The 19,954-nt window shown below is 40.3% G+C and overlaps 1 protein-coding gene across 1 annotated transcript in view; it reads right to left on the minus strand.

Moving 5' to 3' along the window:
• Window positions 1-557: 557 nt before the first annotated feature.
• The window catches only part of pcsk5b (proprotein convertase subtilisin/kexin type 5b), a 102,959-nt gene continuing 83,562 nt past the window's right edge, over window positions 558-19,954 (minus strand). Inside the window, 6 exon segments of the mRNA XM_056296818.1 lie at window positions 558-3,283; window positions 4,943-5,058; window positions 6,242-6,380; window positions 12,910-13,013; window positions 15,091-15,175; window positions 16,774-16,967. Coding sequence (XP_056152793.1) covers window positions 3,168-3,283; window positions 4,943-5,058; window positions 6,242-6,380; window positions 12,910-13,013; window positions 15,091-15,175; window positions 16,774-16,967 — 754 coding nt within the window. The 3' untranslated portion in view covers window positions 558-3,167.

The following is a 19,954-nucleotide window of genomic DNA, read 5'->3' on the forward strand; positions in this document are numbered from 1 at the left end:
AGAGGTGCACATGCTGCTCCATGAAATGAGGGGGTTGTTTCATGTATAAACGCAAGATCCCAATGCGCATATTTATACAAACAGCATGTTAACAATGTCTGTAATAAGCCATGCGTGTCAAGGGTGAAAACAGCCATCAATAATTCTCTGCAGTACAAAATCAAAATAACTTTAACTATGTAACAATGACATCTCGTTTTCATATTTACTCCGACCTACATCAACATCGAAGCAGTTGGATGTTGGATGTCTACCGCTAACCTTTGCTTTAAAGCCTTTTTTTTTTTGCCTTCTGGGTTTGCCATTCCCTTTAAGTGGACAGGCTACGATGCTGGAAGACCTTCATTAGGTCAGTGGGTGGATTAAGTGCAGAGAAGATAATAGTTCCTGTAACCGCTAGTTTTTGGTTTACCGGCGGTTGTCTCTGGAAAAAACGAGCAGAAACGAATAAATAAACAATGGTAATGATGAGGTTTGAGATTAAGCTAACCATACGCCATCCAGATGACAAAAAAAAAAAGCTTACAAGAAAACAAAAACATGAACAGATTAAACATTTTAATAAGAACACTTAAAAAAAGATTTTCAAAACTAGGCCTTTGAGTAACATTAATAATGCATTGTCACAGACATATCACAGGTACATGATAAAAAACAGCTTTTATAGGAGGGAGCGTGTGTGTCTACCATCACACAGCCTAAAGTTGATTCTAGTCATCATAAAACAATGACCAAGAATAAGTTTTGTTAACCAAAAAGGGGATTCATCAATCTTTATTACAAATCATCAAGACCCATAAACAGTCGACAGTACAACAATTCATCTAATACTGTAATTGCTCAACCTGCGGGTGTGAAAACCCACAGAAATAGAATAATAATCTTGAACTTTATTTTGTTTTTGTTTGGTTTTTTTTGTTTTGCTTTTTTTTTTTTTTTTTTTAGAATCCAGCACCACTGGAAGAAAAAAAAATCCAAGTTCCATCTGGTAAGGTTTGAGATAAAGACTGTACCCAACGCCATACATGTGAAGCCTGCTGGCCGCTCGCAGCTGTGGCAGCACAGAGCGTTCACACAGAGGCGCATGTCGCAGAGCATTGGTGAGTGCTTTGAAAACGCAACAAGTTTTGACCTTGCAGAGTGAAATCTTGGATAGGCAACCTGACTGGACACACACCTGGCTTTGTACTTCCTTTTCCTGCCCAAGATGCAGAAACTAAATGACATTTAGAACAGGACTGGTATCAATTTATTTTTCACTCATCAGTATAACAAGTAACATGAAACATGAGATGCATTTACTAGTGTTTTTTTGAGTACATTAGATATAATTATTTTTTTTTTACTGCCAAACGTGTTTACGATTGAATTTTGAACCAAATGACATTCCTCAATTTATCCCATTTAAACCAAAACCAGCTCTGGTGTGCTCAGTACTAAGGTTACCTGCGTCATGGCTTTTTGCTGTCTACCCGTCAACGACAATTACCAGCAAATGAAACAAGTTTAAGATGTTTTTTTTCTGTGCCAATTACTGACCCTCCATGCCAAAAGTGTAGAAATAATACTTTAGTTCATATGCAATGCCATGGAATGGAATGATAAAGAGCATGAACTCGTAAATCCTTTGTGTGAGATGAGGAACATGCAGGGATGCACCGATATTATGTCTAGGGAACATTGGGCTGATCCTGCCCTAAAAAAAGAAAGAAAAGAAGGTACTGAAACTTGGGAGACTTTCCCTTTTCCAAAAAAAAAAAAATCCCAAAACAAGGATCAAATATAAATGGCAAAAAACAAACAAACAAACAAACAAACAAACAAAAAAACAAAAAACAAAATTAAAGCAACATGAATTTGGGCATTTTTCAAGGGTATTATAGCCCGCATATGGTGAAAATTTCGACAGTCATTTTATCCAAGGACTACAAACTAGTGGTCTGGTTCTAGATGATTGTGTGAAAATAATGGACAAGATGAACACTCGGTTTTGGACCACATTTCACAGTTTACTAGCCACGATCATAACAGCAGTAAAATAAAGTCAGGATCGGTGCATCCCTAGTACCACAAAATCATCATGACTCACTGCGTTTTTTTGTTTTCTACAGAAAGTTCTGGAAGAAATGACTATTGACTTGTCTTATAGTACCTCTGGAATCAATCAATGCTGTCTGGGCTTACATCAAGAAGTAATGGCATGCTTCCACACAAACCAAAAGACAAAGACATAGACACACAAGCACGCGCGCACACCCGCACGCATGCGCATGCACACACACACACACACACACACACGCACGCACGCACGCACGCACGCACGCACGCACACACACACACACACAAATGCATAAACGTACAAGTGCACACATACATACACTTAGAGGGCAAATCTATGCATTTAAATAAACACAAACACAAGCTGAGGTGATTTTGTTTGATAATGAGCATCCGTCTTGGGATACAGTGCCACTGTAGCACCTGTAAATTCAAGTGTTGGTTGTGTGAAAGTCTTATCTGTAGATGAGTTTGTGAGACAGAGAGAATCAATTTGACCTGTGTGTGTTTGTCTTCACTTCCCTAGATAGCAAAAGTCAGCCCAGACAGACATTGTTTTCACATTTTTGAGCGAGCTTTTTTTTTTTCTTTCTCCTTTTGATGTTTATTTACTGACAGACAAACCAGGGCCTTTCCTACTGTACGTTCATCAGTTTCCATCTGTTCATCATTATGACTGGAAAGACAGAGGGAAAAGGAGGCGAACTAAAAATGCACACAGACGTAATCAGAGATTCACAGGCTGAATGGCTCTGCTTTAGCTATGCACCCTACACTGGCAACAAAAAAGGTACAATTATTTTGGCATCGATCCTTTGGTCACAAAATACCGACACTTTTGTTTGTTTTGTTATCACTTTTGTTTTTTGTTTGCTCTTGAAATAAGTCCCAGTCATTTTACACCCTGACCACGTGCATGTGTCCCAGTACAGAAAAAAAGGTAGGTTTGTTGTAGTCCTGTCATCGTACCTCCGATGCAGTCCCTTTAAGAGGCACAGATTCTCTTATAAATTATGTTACTGTGAATGAGTGGGCCAGGGGCAGATGAGATGGAGGGGTGCCCGCTGCATCCCCTCCACACCCCATTTATGCCCAGCGAGGATGTCCCGTCAGCCCTTTTGCGAGCATGTTCTGCAGCACAGTTGCTGCAGCACTTTCCTCTGGCAAAGATTGTTCTTTTTTACAAGCACGCAGAAACTGCCTTCCGCCCAGGATTCTTCATTTGCTTTCCACAGACCAGGAAGAAGAGATACGAGGAAAGGGCAGACAGAGGGGGGGGGGGCAGCACACAGATACACACATAGAACAAAAACACACAGGGTAAAACCATAATGGAGATTGTCAGAAGTAGCAGGTAGAGCCATATGATTGGTCAGAAGAGGGGTCAGGTGACCAGAAGAGGTTTTTTTTTTTATCCAATCACAGGTGTGATGTTCATCGATGTGTAAAAGATTGCAGTCCAGTGGATTGATTGGATCCATTTCAGGAAAAATGGAAGACAGATTTGGGAGAAAAAAGAGAGAGAAAACAAAAGTCACACAATTAGCAAATGACCAATTTCATAATCTAACAACTGGATATAATTTTGCATGAGAGAAAATTCCTCAAAGTAGACCACCAGTCAGCTTGGTGAAGAAAAAAAAAAAATCCATCCCTAACCCCATCTAACTGCAATTTTATGTATGGGTCAGGATTTTTGAGCTTGTAATCAGAACCACAATTATTACAGTTAATTTCCATTAGTTTAAAGCTTTGTATGAAGTGAATGAGGGTGCACTTTGAGCAAGATCTTCATCATTCATCATTATTATCAATGTCGTCACCAGCAAGTACAAATAGGATGCTATTCTTTTCAAACATTCATAATGTCATACCCTGGTGAGGTTAAGGTTATGGCTTTTAGTGTAAATGGCAGCCTTGTATATCAAACCAAACACTGCAGCATATTGCCCACTATTCAGCAATCATCACCCTCAACCAGGTTAGTGACATATGGGGAGGATATCACAATTGAATAGCATTTCATAATATCAAAACATGCAAAATTTAAACAATACTCACGGATAAAGAAAACATGAAAGTAGAACAGAAAAATGAAAGTAGAGTGCAAGCTGTGAGAAAGCAGAAATGGGCTAGCGCTGGAAAAATTAGGATAGTGCTTAAAGTGGATCATATATTGAGTAACATTTACGATATAAAGAAATCTTGACAAAGGTGAGAGTGAGTTGTGATAGGCATAAGGGAGGAGAAACTTTCAGCCCGCTTGTATATTTGTACATATGTTAACGCCCATTAAAGTTGTCAAGTTAGTAACACCTGATACCCTTCAATGACACATTCCAATAAAAAGCAAATAGGCCAAAAAGGCATAGGCCACCAAGCCATCTTACAACATTAGGTTGCTCATTGAAAGGTTAGTAAAAAATGTAAACTCAAAAAGCTAAGACAGAGGTGAACCCATGCTTTTGCTTGCTATCACAGCTCCCCTTTCAGAGTGGAAAAGTGTGTATCAACTTTTATTAACTAAAAACGACTAACAGACTGGATTAGACAGACCACAACTTGCACACTTCACATGCTGTAGGTGTGTCTTAATATGCATATACAAATACGTATGTGTTAGTAAAAATTGTAAGCAAATTTCAAACAACATATCAAGCTACAATATATAAAACACATTAAATATTGTGTACATAAATGGAGTTTTAAAACTTTTTTTTTGTCCTACTGCCATGACTTTATCCGACCCTGTGCCCCTTGTTATCTCTGAGTGAGAAGAAATCTCACATTGAAGAGGGCTCTGGTTAATATGGAAAAGAAAAAGCAATAAAAAAGAAACACACTGGTGAAATAAACCCCAAAGGAAAGAAAGCTGGTAACTCACCATCTTTGCAGATAGTGCTGACAACACACACTCCATCCTCCAGATTATAACCACTGACACAGGTGCTGCAGTTTCTTTCGCCAGGCCCTGAGCACTCATAGCAGCTATGGTCACACCTACATGTGGGTGAGATATAGGTGTAGTAGTTGATCCAAAGCAATATTATCACACTTTATATTTACTACATCAGTGGTACGCAATCATGTGCCATGGAGAACCATGTGTATGCAGCTTTTCTCTCCAGCTAAAGACTATCCCCGCATATTTTACCAATTAGTGCTCCCATCTGGTTGAAGGTTCCCTTATTAATGAAATAAGCTAGTGTAATGTTTGGCTGGAAAGTAAACCAATGGAATACTAATGGCACTCCATACATGATTAAGTGTCACTGAACTAAATACTGTCTGGTAAACATTCTAACTGCCGCTTGCATTTGAATTTGGTCCAGATTATGTTAAATAAGTTCTCTATCGTGTTTCACTGATATCTCAGGTCAATTGATGGTCAAGTGTGTAAGAGAATATAGACTGAATTTTTGCAGTTAGTTGCCCCCATTTCATAGTGCTGTGAGAAATACATGAAGTAAGTGAGGTTGAGAAAAGAAGCCCAAAGAAGTGCTTGAAGAAGAAGAAACTCAAAGAAGCAGAAGAAGTAGAAGAAGAGGGAAGAGGAGGAGGTGAGGCAACATAAAGCTCAAGCCAAAAAACAAAAAAAAAGGAATCAAGAAGAGACTCATTAGAGTTTGCTTTAAAGAATTAGCTTTACTGAGTATGTAGAAGAGGTCAAAGTGTCATCAGCCAGTGAATGAGTGACAGCAACTTCATTCCCTCCTTACAACCCTTCCTCCAATCTCTTTTCATCCCATTCAAATATTCATAACTGAGAAAACGCTGGAGTTATTTGGGAGATAAATCATCCATAAATCAGTGAGCAAGAACGTCAGTACCAATTTATAATTGGATTGTATTACTCATTATTTCAGTGACAAAGCAACATTAGTTGTGCCACAGTATTTTCTCTAATTACTTGGCTCTCTTCCCCCAACATGTTGTTTTCTTCACAAAGTTTCAACAATGTGCAAAATAAGAAATCATTAGCAGAGGAAATTGGAAAGATTCTGCATTGTTTAACCAACTATCTCAAGGTCCTAAACTAGGGTTAAACTTGCAACATCTTTTTATACAAAATTTCTGTCCCCTGGTTCAAAGAGTTCCTGTCCTATTCCTATCTATCCTTCGAAAATGTTGGATCTGAAACTTCTCTGTGCCTGGGAGTCATAAGGTAGGTGTGCTGACTCACTTCTTGCAGGACCTCAGCAACTGTCCATTGTCTAAGGTCTGCACTGCCTGGTAGTAGCCAGAACTGCAGGTCAATACACATCTCCATTCCTCCAGCATGTAGCCCTCCGCACACTTAGTACATGCCTCCATCCCCGTTCCTGAAAAATATATAGTAAGTAACATTATTTATATACCACCTTTGTGGAGCAGATGCATCACAAAGTGCTTCACAGAGGAAATAATGCATGAACATACATACAAACATAAAACATAATACAAACAGAAATAAATAGAAAATGGAAGAATTACACAAAAGCAAGTCTAAACAAATGGATCTTGAGCTGCTTTTTAAAAGGTGTCCACAGAGTCCATAAATCTCAAGTCCAAAGGGACAGAGTTCCAAAGTTTAGGAGCCACAAACTCAAAAGCACAGTCTCCTTCAGTTTAAGCCTAGATCGAGGAACAACCACTAAACCCTGATCAGAGGACCATAGAGACCTTCTGGTGATATAGGGTTGCAGTAGATCGCTAATGTAGGCAGGAGCCTGACCATGCAGAGCTCTATAGGTGATCACAAGAACTTTGAATTCGACTCTGAATTTGATGGGGAACCAGTGAAGAGCAATCAGAATCGGTGTCACAGGAGATCTTTTGGAGGACTTGGTCAAGAGTTTTGCAGTAGCATTTTGGACCACTTGTAAACGATCCAGAGAGTTTTTGCTGAGGCACGTGAAAAGGGAGTTACAGTAATCAAGATGGGACGATATAAAAGCATGAATTAACATTTCCATCTCCGCTTGAGACACAATGGGCCTGAGATTTGCAATGTTTCTCAGTTGGAATAAACACGAGTGAATCAGACACTAGACATGTTGGTCCAGAGTCAGAGCCTGATCCACAGTGACACCTAGATTTCTTATGGAGGATTTAACCAACGGGCAAGAAACCCAAGACCATCCCTTATCTTGGGGACAAGACTAGGAGGGGCAGAAATGAGAAAGAAGGAAGCCACTTTATTTTTGTCATTGTACAGTTGTTTGGTTACAATGAAATCTGTCATCTGCATTTAACACATCCTATGGTACAGGAGCAGTGGGCAGCTTCAGCACCTGGGAACCAACTCCTGTTCTTTTTCCTATTGCCTTGGTCAGTGACACAGGCAGGAGTATTAACCCTATTATAGTACATGTCTTTTTGATGGTGGGAGGAAAATGGAGCACCCGGAGGAAACCCACACTGACATAGGGAGAACATGCAAACTTCACACAGAAAGGACCTGGGATGGCCTGGGGTTTGAACCCAGGGCCTTCTTGCTGTGAGGCAACAGTGCTAACTACTGGGCCACCATGTCAATAAGGATTTCTGTTTTGTCTAGATTTAGCTATAAGAAATTATCTGCCATCCAATTTTTATAGCATGTCGGCAGTTATTTAAAGCGAACAATTTAGCAATATTTTGAGGTTTAAATGAGACATGTAATTGAATATAATCTGCATAGCAGTGATAGGAGATACCTTTAAAGTGCCTTATCTGTCCAAGGGGAAGCATATACAAGGCAAACAGAATAGGACCAAGGACTGAACCTTGAGGCACACCATAGTACAGAGTTTCAGATGAGGAGGCAAAGCAACCAACAAAAACTGCAAAACTCCTCTCAGAGAGGTAAGAGGAGAACCACTGCAGGGCTAAACTAGAGATACCCACCTACTGCCCAAGTTGCTCAACCAAAATACAGTGGTCCACAGTATCAAAAACTGCACTGAAATCTAACAGCACCAACACGAAACATTCCCCTGCATCACCATGCATCGAGATATCATTTGGATTCAAAGAGCCGTTTCTGTTGAGTGCAACTGGCGGAAGCCAGACTGAAACTTATCAAATATATTATGCTCATCTATTGCAATTGTGAGTTGCTTAGCACCCACTTTTTCTATAATTTTGGCTACAAAAGGCAACTTGGAGATGGGCCTGTAATTTTGGGATAGATAAGGATCAAGGTTTGATTTTTTTGAGAAGTGGCTGAATAACAGCTTGTTTGAATTAAGCAGGGACAGATAGAGTTGTTGATTATGGAGAGCCAATGCCACTTTTAAATAGAGATGTCAGTAAGATGTCAAGGGGGCAAGAGGAAGTTTTCATACGGTTAATCAAGTTAGTAAGATCTTGAAGTGTTATTGGTGAAAAACTCTCTAGGATTGTAGGCTGAGAGGAGCATAAAACAGGGGGGAAGGTGAGGGGAAAATGTTTGCTCTGATGTCATTAATCTTGCCCACAAAGAAAGAAAGAAATTTGTTACAGTCCTCACTTGAAAAAATCGGAACAGTAGGTGATGCAGGAGTAACAGTGTTACTAATAGTGTCAAATAAAACTTTGGGATTGCACCAACTGTTAGAAACAAGATTAGAGAAGTAGGTAGCTCTGGCATCCTTTACCACACTATTGAAAAACACTAAAAGTTCTTCTAAATAACGTTAGTGGACATGTAGTTGATAGCATTCAACTCTACTGCAGTCTCTAGAGAGTGAATAATCCAAGGGGAGGACTTGACCAAAGGTGCCGATCTAGTTTTATAGGGGCCACTTTATCCAATGCTGATAGGCATTGCTCATTAAAAGATTGCACCAAGTAGTCAACATCACTGTGCATATCAGAGTTAAAATGGAAAGTGGCAGAAAATTTTGCAGCAGATAAAATACATTTATTAAAAAAAAAGGATGCGAGAACTAATGACATGCTGGCAGGGTAAGGAATCTAAATTAAATGACAAATCAAACAAAATACAGTTGTGAAAAAGCTCCTTGGAAAATAAAGAATCAATATTCAAACCAAGAGTAAAAACAATGTCCAGAGTATGCCCTCTCTTGTGTGTAGGGCCTGATACATGTTGAGTGAGATTAAAAGAATCTGTAATATCAATAAAACTAAAGGCAAAACTGTCTGAAACATCATTAACATGAATGTTGAAACCACCAAGAATAATAAATCTGGATAGCTTAAGGACAGAGAACCAACCCAGCCACTGAGGATGCACAAGCCAGTGCATCCTTAGTGCCGGTCCCAAGCCCGGACAAATGGGGAGGGTTGCATCAGGAAGGGCATCCGGCGTAAAATCTTTGCCAAATCAAATATGCGGATCATAAATAAGACCGGATGACCCGCTGTGGCAACCCCTAACGGGAGCAGCCGAAAGTAGTAGTACTAGTAGCTTAAGGACAGAGAACCAAAAGTCAGTGAATTCAGCTAAAAATTGTCAATTTGGGCATCCAGGTAACGTAGCATCTATTCCGTTGCCTACCAACATGGGGATCACCGATTAAAATCCCCTCATTACCTCTGACTTAGTCGGGCGTCCCTACAGACACAATTGGCTGTGTCTGCGGGCGGGAAGCCGGATCTGGGTATGTGTCCTGGTCGCTGCACTAGCACCTCCTCTGGTCAGTTGGGGCACCTGTTTGGGAGGGAGGGGGCATAGCGTGATCCTCCCACACGCTATGTCCCCCCTGGCAAAACTCCCGTCAGGTGAAAAGAAGCGGCTGATGACTCCACATTTATTGGAAGAGGCATGTGGTAGTCTGCAGCCCTCCCCGGATCGGCAGAGGGGGTGGAGCAGCGACCGGGACAGCTTGGATAGTGGGGTAATTGGCCAAGTGCAATTGGGGAGAAAAAGTGGGGGAAAAAATCACCCCCCCCCCCAAAAAAGATCCATTCGGGCCAGGAGAACGGTAGATTAAAATACAGTAAAAAGGATTAATATATCCAACTTTAACCATTTGAAGTTCAGAAAAAGAGAACGACTCAGTGCTCACCAAGAGACATATGAAGCAACTCCTGAACACTGCAACAAGTCGTCTACCATGGCCAGAAATTCTAGGCAAGCTGATAAAAGTGTAATCCTTCTGGCAGAGCTCGATGAGAGGGTCAATTCCATATTCCTCTGCCAGGTTTCAGTCAGGAACAGAAAGTCTAATTTCTTAGACAAGACATAATCATTTAACACCAACGATTTGTTTGCTATGGAGTGAGCAATAGCAGTAAAATTCTGACAGGAGTAGAGGCCCGGCTATCAACAGAGGAATCCTGGGGCGCATCCCAGGGCATGGTAGGCAGATGACAGGGACTCTCTCCACCGCGCAAGTAAATTCCACTCATGGGGAAGGGGGAGCAATCAGCTCAATGGGAGAGTTGGGAAAGATTGGTTGGAGAAAAGACAGTCTGACTTTCCCAACCATGGATAAGAGGAAGTCTTCCACAAAGTAACGGGATACACCAAGCAAAAGCTCACCTCTAGAGCTCTCTTAGCTTCATCTAGACTCCAGCCCTTCTCCCTCTCCTCCTCCCGTATTTGCGAGAACTTCAGTGCTGCAAACTACTACAGGGGTCGCCAGCCGCTGGTACAAATGGGGGTGACAAGGATTGACGTTAACTAATCCATGGAGTGGAAGCAGCATGATCCACCATAGACACTCTGATGAACAGGAGTCTGGTGATCATACACCCGAGCAGCAAGTCCATCATTGAACAGAGCAACACTAAATAATGGAAGTTTATAGAATATAGCACCATATTTTAGTTTTTAATTTATTAATAAAAAAATCAGCGAAACATAACTTATGTTGGCTTTGGGGACATGCTGTTAGAGCTTATAGGTTCCTAAAAATAATTTTGTTCAGGAACAGATGTGAGTATCTTTTATAATCCAGAAATTAGTGATGACTGTCAAGGCGGTTGAATACTTTTGCAAGGCACTGTACATTGTAATTGAAATTGTTAAGTTTTATTCTTCAATTCTTGTTTCCATTTTCAAGGTCTGGCAAGAAGAATGTCTAAAGGTGGCACATCGGGGAGCTAACTTATGTAAAACGGCTATATTTAGTACAAGAACTACAGTCTTTAAACACTTAAGTATTTCTTCATTTTGTTGTGTTACAACCAGATTTAAAAAAGGATTGAGATTTTTTTTGTCCCTGGTCTATATAAAATCAAATGCTATGAAAAAGGAAATGTTTGGTCATATTTTTTTACAGTTTATCATATATTATATAATTATGATTGCTGGAATAGGCTTCAGCATCCCCGTGACCCTATGAGCAGGATAAGTGGTTTGGATAATGGATGGATGTATAATTATAAGATGTTTTGAGTCAGTAAGTGTTCAACACTTTGCTCTGAAATTCCACAAAAATTTGGAAAATATTTAATTCTAACAGTCTCTCCAGAAGTTGGGGAGACATATGAAGGACATTCAAATTGTCTTGTGATTGTCTTGCTGTGGCCAATTCATATCATGGAGGATGGTCTAGATTAAATGCATGTCTATTTAAAATGGTCCCACAGATGACAGTGCATATCAGAGCAGAACTTTCACCATGAAGTCCGATGAGCTGGTGGTAGAATTCAGAGACAATGGGAACAAAATAAGTATGTGTTGTGATTTTATAGGAGCACAGTGGAAATAAATGTGACCAGACTGTTGTTAAAGTTGGTGACACAACCAAAGTGAGCAACTAGGCAAGGAGGACTTTGGTAAGGGAGGTGAACAAGAACCCAAGGACCACTCACAGAAACATGGAGTCCCTTTGCAAAAATGACAGATGTTTCCAGAAGAGCAACAACCAATGTAGCACTTCACAAATCTGGACTTTAAGTGGCAAAGAGATAAACAAATAAGAAAGAACTCCTGAAAAACAAGTCATATGACAACATGTTTTGAGTTTGCAAAAAGGCAAATGAAAAACCAAGCCTGAGGCAAAAGATTCCAGGGTTTTATCAAATCAAAACTGAAGTCTTTAGTCATGACGTAAAATGCTATGTCTGGCAAAAACGGAGCACAGCTTATCATTTTTCTAACACCATCAAAACTGAAGCATGATGGTGGCAAATAATGTTATGGGAATGCTTTAAAACAACAAGCAGACTAGTAAGAATAGAGGGGGAAATAAATGGAGCCATATAAAGAACCGATATATAAAGAACCCTAACCCTAGTGCCAAAGATGTTATATCAACATGACAGTTGATGTTCCAACAGGACAATGACCAAAAACATACAAAAAGATTAACACAACGGCTTCAGAATAAAAATGTTAAACTATCTTAGTCAAAGTCCAGAATACAAGTGAAAAAGTGAAATGATTCATAGGCAGTTCATTACCCAATTTAACTAGTAAGTGTTATCTGCAAAGAGGAACATGAGAGAAATCCAAAATCCAGAAGTGTCAAGTTGATACATAAACATCCAAGAAGATTCAAAAGCTGTAATTCCAGCCAAAGATGCTTCTAGAAAGTATTGACTCAGTAGAACACTAATCCAAATTACATTTTTGCATGTCATAATTAGTAGAATTTTAGAGAAATCCCCAAAACAGTTTTCATATCTTTAATTTCACTTCACCCTATTTGGACTTTATTGTTAGTAGAAAGAAAAACTCAAAAAACTCATTTTAAGTTCAGGCGGCTGTTACAGCACACATTGCAGAAAACGTCAAGAGGGATGCATCCTTTCTGCAAAGGTATTACTCGCTAATTTGGGGTTCAAGTTTCCTGGAATAACAAACTTGAAACTCTGACAGAGCTGGTGCCATGCTGTTTCCCCCCCAGCTATCTACAGGAATTTAATCCTTGGCAATGATGCTGATAATGCCATATTGTCATAATGGTACATAAATCAACCGACTTGACCTCTTACCTGCACAGGTGGCACATGCCCGATGACAGGGCTCACAAGTCCTTCTGTGGCCATTGTAATAAGTTCCAGGGTCACACGCCATCTGACACTTGTTTCCTTGAAGACTGGACACAGAAAAATATGCATAAACTCAACATTAGTATTAAGAAAAAAAGCAGGAAACAATTTGGTCAGGGAGCAGAAAAACACTTGATGTCCAAAATAATTGCGAAAGAGATGGTTAAATGATGTTAATTTCCTTTCATCTAAACAGCTTCTCATATATAGGCAGCGACATGAGCGAGACTCTTTGATCCGTACCGTAAATCCAGAAAAGCTGGTAGGTAGAAGGTAAATCCCTAATGTAAAGTCTTCCTTAGAATTTTACTTCTGGATGAAATTCAAGAGGGGAAAAACTATTTATGGTACACTGCATGGCCTGTAGTTCCATCTGAAACCAATGTGGAGCAATTAAGACCATCTTTCAGTTTTATTTAGGTGAATGTGTAGAGGAAAACCCACTTAAGTTTTGCTCTGGCTCACAAATGCAACAATTCAAAGTAATTGTAATAGTGTCAAATAGAATACTTAAAGTCTATAAGAAAGCAGGTTTGTATGTTATAAAATCAGTTCTAAGAAGTCAGAGTGAGGACAAGACGGTGAGTTTGCAGTTCTGAACTGAAAAACAGCTGGGCTGTGTTAGCCAACATTTCCCAGAAAGGATCTGGTTTGGTCCTCCCTTCCTCCTTGCCTCCCTACTGGCCATGAATGGTGAACTGCATGGGAAAGGGAGGCTATTGTGTATGTGCGTGTCTGCCTGTCTTACTGTGGTTTCACCAGCATATAGACGAGTATATAGAGGAGAATTCAGTTTACTTGCATGCGTCCCAACCACCACCTCTGACTATGCTAAACCCTTTTTAACCTTAGTTCAAGACCACAATATTCTTTAAATGATTCACAAATGATTTCATTCATGACCTATCAGAAATTGCAACACTATGACACGCCCTATCCTTTGTAAGGTCAAGTGTGGTCAGTGTGGCATGAAGAGGCTGCTGTGGAAGAAAATGAACCAGAATGTCAGAACGAAATAAACTAAATGGTTTAGATCATAAGGTCTTAAAATTAAAAAACCCAAAATTGGCCACAAGCCTACTTCCTGCGGGTCTCCACATGACAAGAGTGGAAACGAGTTTTCATCAGGCTTGGTTACAGGGTGAAAAATAATGCACTCAATTTAGGTCCCAAGTTGAAAGGGTTGAAGAAGTACTGGTTTGGATAGTTAAAATCACTATAAACTCAACAACAATGAGACATACCACTCTTGCTAATGCTCTGTTCATGGAGTTCAGGTGTGAAAGCACACCACCAATTTTTCATTTTCAAGAACAATGTTGTTATTTAAGAAAGTTTACTTGCAAACCGTTTCGGACATAGGCAAATAAAATGCACCCTGCTGTGCAATGGGAAAACTTCTAGGCTGCAGGATTTTCATCATTATATTAGTAGTAGTGGATTTACTTACTAGGACTATATATATCAACAAAATCTTTCTAGATTTCCACCTTGTCTCTATAGTTTGGCAAGATGATGGCAATGTGGACCAGAAGTGATACTTACTCTTACTAAGCCTGTAGTGGAGTGATAGAGGCTACTGAGTGAATTAATAGTCCACCATCAATGTATGTTATCTATGCTCAAAATAGGCAACATATGTGAAGAAGTGGTGAATCAGTATTAGTTTTGATGTGAACATTTTAAACGGTGCAAGTGTTGAGTGCTTGGTTAAGATAATGGCAGACACAGTGAGGGTAGCATAGATGCTATGTTTGCACCATTTCTCTGAAGAGGATTATTATTGGATAATCCAGTTAATATATACAGTTTTATCAAATCCTATTTGATAAATGCTAATTTTATTGTGTAAATGAATGCCAATTGTAAGTAGCTGCTCTGAGGCTGTTGTGTGACTTTTATGTAAATTTATGTGAGCATGTCCAAGAATAAATCAAAATCCACTCAGTGGTTCCAGTCTTGGCTATAAATATAACAGCCACCCAAACATGGACATGGCAAAATGTGCTGTGTTCCATATACCTGGCAGAATCTCAAGTCAGTAACAGATATGAAGCTAGACTGATAGGTTTAACAGCACTGATCTAAACCTAATGCTTTGATTTAACCCAACCCTCTTCTTACCTCATTCCAGGTTTACATTCTGTGCAGATATTGGAAATGGTGCACTTCTTACAGTTCTCTGGGCATCTCCTGCACATGTTTGAGTCTGGAAGACAGAGCGTCAGTCAGTCATACACAGTGACTAATAGGAACCAGCAGTCAAGTCACATTCAGGGGAAGAGAGGGAGGACAAAGTGTAAGGGAGGAGAGGGAGCAGAAGAAGAAATAGTAAACTGTGCAGATTCAGAAGAAAAGGAGAGAAGGAAAGGAGGGGGAATAAGAGGAAGAAGTTGTGTAGGATGAAAAGAGAAAAAAAGAAGAAAGGCAGAGGGAGGCGGCAAGAGAGGAGTGGGTAGAATGGAAAGGTCAGAATGCTAAAATGGCAGAAATGAGGATGAAAGACTGGTGGTGGTGAGGGAGGATAGGACTTGAGATGAATATTTCAAAGCCTAGACTAGAGACCACGACACGCTTTGAGACATTGCACATGGACAGTATTGCCTTCAGAAGGGATGGAAATTGGCCAACAATAAAAAGTTAAATTTACACGGATACATTTTTTTTCTTAGTCTGTATGGAGTATTATGTGACACATGACTGCTCGCCACAAATGTGTAAGTCAACATTTCCTAAAAATGCTGCCCATTTATGCCCTTTATGGCTACGCTAGGAAAGCCCTATTGAGCTGCTCAGAGCTGAGGAGGAGAATTAGAGAGAGAGAAAGAGAGAGAGAGAGAGAGAGAGAGAGAGAGAGAGAGAGAGAGAGAGAGAGAGAGAGAGAGTGTGTGTGTGTGTTTGTGTGTGTGTGTGTGTGTGCGTGTGTGGGAGGACTGCTAAGATATTTGGAAAGCAGGAAATCATTTGCGGAGGCATTAAGGTTATGGATGAGCTAAAAGATTTTCTCTTCAATGCTGTGAGGACAAGAGTTCAACATGTCAGAATTGGGTTCCTTTGTTAGTCGATGAAAATGACTGGAAAACCAATTTCTTCATTGTGGTTGCATGGACTTGAACCTCCTTAATTAACGCAATTAACCAAACAAAGAAATATAAAGTGGTTAAGTAGTGCGATGCATGATGCGATGGAGACCATTTTCCTTGCCTACTTTACATTGCCAAATTATTATGGACCCCTGGAAAATTTAAAGAACAAGCAGCCAAACAACAAGAGACTAGCCAGCAAAGTCTGTGACCGGTAGGTGGTATGTTAGGTTATGAAAGCGGTGTTCAGATCTGGTAAATTTCTGTCCCGTTGTTACACCAGAGCCACTGATGTCTGCCAAGGCTATATTGTTGGTACCACGTTGCTATCCCTTGCACAGAACTAAGCTATATTCAATAAAGTTTAGACTAGTTTTTGTTTGGTTTAACGACACAGTGAGAAAACAGTCAACATTATTGAAATAAATGGAAAGAAAAACATAAGAAATGAGGGACAATGAATTTATGCAGGTAAAATAGCAAAACCCAATGGGTCTAGGATCTTGAACATTGTAACACAGACAATTTATATGTACATTAAAGCATTTAGCTGGCATTTTAAATCCCACAGTGACTTATGAGAGTACAACAACAGTAGAATAGGTTTCAGTTCTGAGGACACAGATCCATCAAAACACCTGCTCTCGGTAACACTGGCCAACAAGGCCAGGCAGTGAATGATGCATCATCTCACCTCTGCAGCTTGACAGCTCTGGGTACCTACCGTGATCGAGGAAGAAGCTGTCAGCACAACTGGCGACGCAGGTGTTTGAACCCTCGTTAAGATGGAAACCCGCCCTGCATGTAGTGCACTGGTCACTCCGGCTACCGATGCACATCTCGCACAGCGATGAGCACTTCTTGCAGCGCTTCCTATCGTCACGGAAGAACCCACTTGGACACTCCGAAACGCACATCCTTGAAATTAGAAGAGAAAGACCAAGGCCTGAGGGGAGGTGGTAGGAGCCTTTTGCATGCACTTAGATATTATCAATTTGGTGGTTCAGGGTCTGAGTACCAACATGCACTCTGACCAATGCTTCTGTTTGAATAGCTTGATAATAAAATACAAATAGACCATATACTTCATCAACAACAACCTCTCTCGCACAGCACAGTATAAAGTTCACAGGGTCAGAATATAAAGCATGTGTCTCACACATGCACTTACATGAGTGTATAACGAGTGAGGAGTGTGTGTATGTTTGGGTGCGAGCCTTTATTAATGGTCACAGGAAGTGTGTGTGCATGTGTGTGTGTGTGTGTGTGTGTTTGTATGTGTGTCTGTGGGTGTGTGCGCCTGTGGGTGTGTATGTGTGTGTGTGTGTGCGCGTGCATGTGTTTCTGTAACGAGACAAAGACAGCAAGAGAATGTGTGCGTGCCTGTGTTATATGGTGAACAGGTGTAACATCTGTTGGATAACTTCATAGCCCTCCATCACCCCTTCATCTCACGCTGAGCCACTCTTGCTAAGGTGGAAAAGAACTCCCAAATCCTCAAGACCACAAAAAACACACATGTATGAACTCCTTAAGCCTTATTCACACACTATATTCTATAGCCAGGAAACACATGTCACGTGTACTACCACCAGTCCTCATACCATTTCTCCACACACATACACACACACACTCTCTCTCTCTCACAAACTCACAGACGCACACATCAATTTAACAGACTTTGATAATGTTCCTGTAAATTGCCCCAACCTAGCTGAGCCTTATTTCTAACCATATCCATAATATCGCATCTTTTCAATATTCCCACATTTACAACACACACACACACACACACACACACACACACACACACACACACACACACACACACACACACACACACACACACAGAACGCCTACATCAATTCCCGAGTCCCTTCAGTTAGTTAAGGCCATCAAAGACAGACAGAGGGATGTAATTATACAAACATTAAACACCACCCCCACCCCTTCTCCTTCCTTAACCCTGCCCTGCCAACTTCATTCATCAACTGCTCCCTGTGGAAGTAGGAAAGGGCAATGCACCTCTAGAAGTGAACTAATGATAAGGCAGCGCCCAGACTCCCACATGCTCCCAGGTTGTCTCTATGCACCTGCGTGGGTCCCCTTTTATTAGTGCAGAGACCCAATGACACAAAGGCAATCACAACACACTTTGATCCTAATGGAGGGCTGACAAACCCAAGCGTGTGTGCATGCACACACACATACATATGTACATATGGTGGAGGTGGGGCTATGTGCATACACTTCATCACCTTCAGCTCTCAAATATACACACAAATACACACACACAAACACACGCACGCACGCACGTACAAACACACACACTAATCTCATTCGCCTATCCTCTCGCGCTCTGTGTTTCTCTCCCAAACGCACAACCAAAAATGTGGGTGTGGCAGTGTGAAAATGTGATAAGGCTGTCAGGAAACAATATTTCCATTATCAGGATGACTACGGGAAAATAATCAGGTCACAAACACATGCAGCCTGTCCCAACCTCATTCACACCAAGGCCAACAAGCTCGAGGGAGGAGCAGTGGCCAGTGACCTTAAAACAGTGGTAAAAGGAAATGTGTCGAATTCCACACAAACCACATAATCCCCAGTTATAGCGTTGATGACTATGCCAGTGTTGCTACTTGCTATAAAAACACAATATGGTCTTCTGCAACTTTGGGGGGAAAATCCCAGTGTTCTGGGACTTTGTTTCAGTGTTCTGAAACTACAGGAAGTTAAAACCAATGTTCTAGAATTTGCTGAGACCCTGATTAGTCTTGAACTTTGGGAGAATTTAGATTTTCCTGAATTTCATATTGTTCTAGATTGTCCATGGCTTGCATTCGCATTCTTAGTTTCCGATCGAAAAGCGCTCTTAGCCCCGTTGGGTTCCAGCACACGGCCTCCATTTAACTGAGGTCCACGAAGGAATTAGTGAAGGAAAAAAAAAATCCTTTCTCAGCAAAAGAAATGGTCTATTTTCTAGGAAAAAAGGTTGATATCAAGGTTGATAGGTTGATATCGCTGGGCAATATCGGAATCATCCCAATAAGCACATGGAATTTTACATGATATCGATATCAAGATATCTGCCTGCATATTGAAAAATATCATATTTAAGAATCCAACTGAAGTTCGTCACAATGTTTGGTAATGTAAAGAGTAATATCAAATCAAAACTAGTTTTCAAATAAAACTTCCTCAAATATGTCAAAACTCATTTTGTGAGAAATTTCAGGTAATAGAAATTTTTCAGGTAATGTGAACTCATTATCATTACCTTAGACAACAAAACAGTGTATCATAATATGGCAATATCCGAATTTAATCTTAATATAATACCACTTGAAAATGATAAACTATAAACCATAATACTTAATTATTGTCCAGACCTATTTTTGATTATGGAATGGTGTGAAGTGCTATTAATAATTAGTCAAAAGAAAGATGTTCCCTCCATCCAGTATCCCAACCGCTTATCCTGCTCTCAGGGTCGCAGGGATGCTGGAGCCTATCCCAGCAGTCACTGGGCGGCAGGCAGGGAGACACCCTGGACAGGCCGCCAGGCCATTTTTTTTTCCCTCAGAGACTTTTCCTGACCTCAGTGCTGGCTGCATGTCTGGGTAATATTTAGTTAACAACATCTAGTATTGAACTTTGGTAGTTTTTCCAATTAATTTTCTTCACGTCACAATTTAAGATGGAAAATTAGATCAGAAATGACCTGATAATAATTCACTTTGATAATATCTATTTACATTTTTCCCATTTTAAGTATTTGTGTTACATATTTTCAATTCTCTGCAGCCTGAAACAATATAAATGATGCTCGTAAATAAGCAGCATTTCTAGTTATAAGTTGAAAATAGTTCCCTATATTTTTAACATTTGTTCAGTAATAA

The sequence above is a fragment of the Lampris incognitus genome, chromosome 1 (assembly GCF_029633865.1).
Source record: "Lampris incognitus isolate fLamInc1 chromosome 1, fLamInc1.hap2, whole genome shotgun sequence".
Classification (NCBI taxonomy): Eukaryota; Metazoa; Chordata; class Actinopteri; order Lampriformes; family Lampridae; genus Lampris; species Lampris incognitus.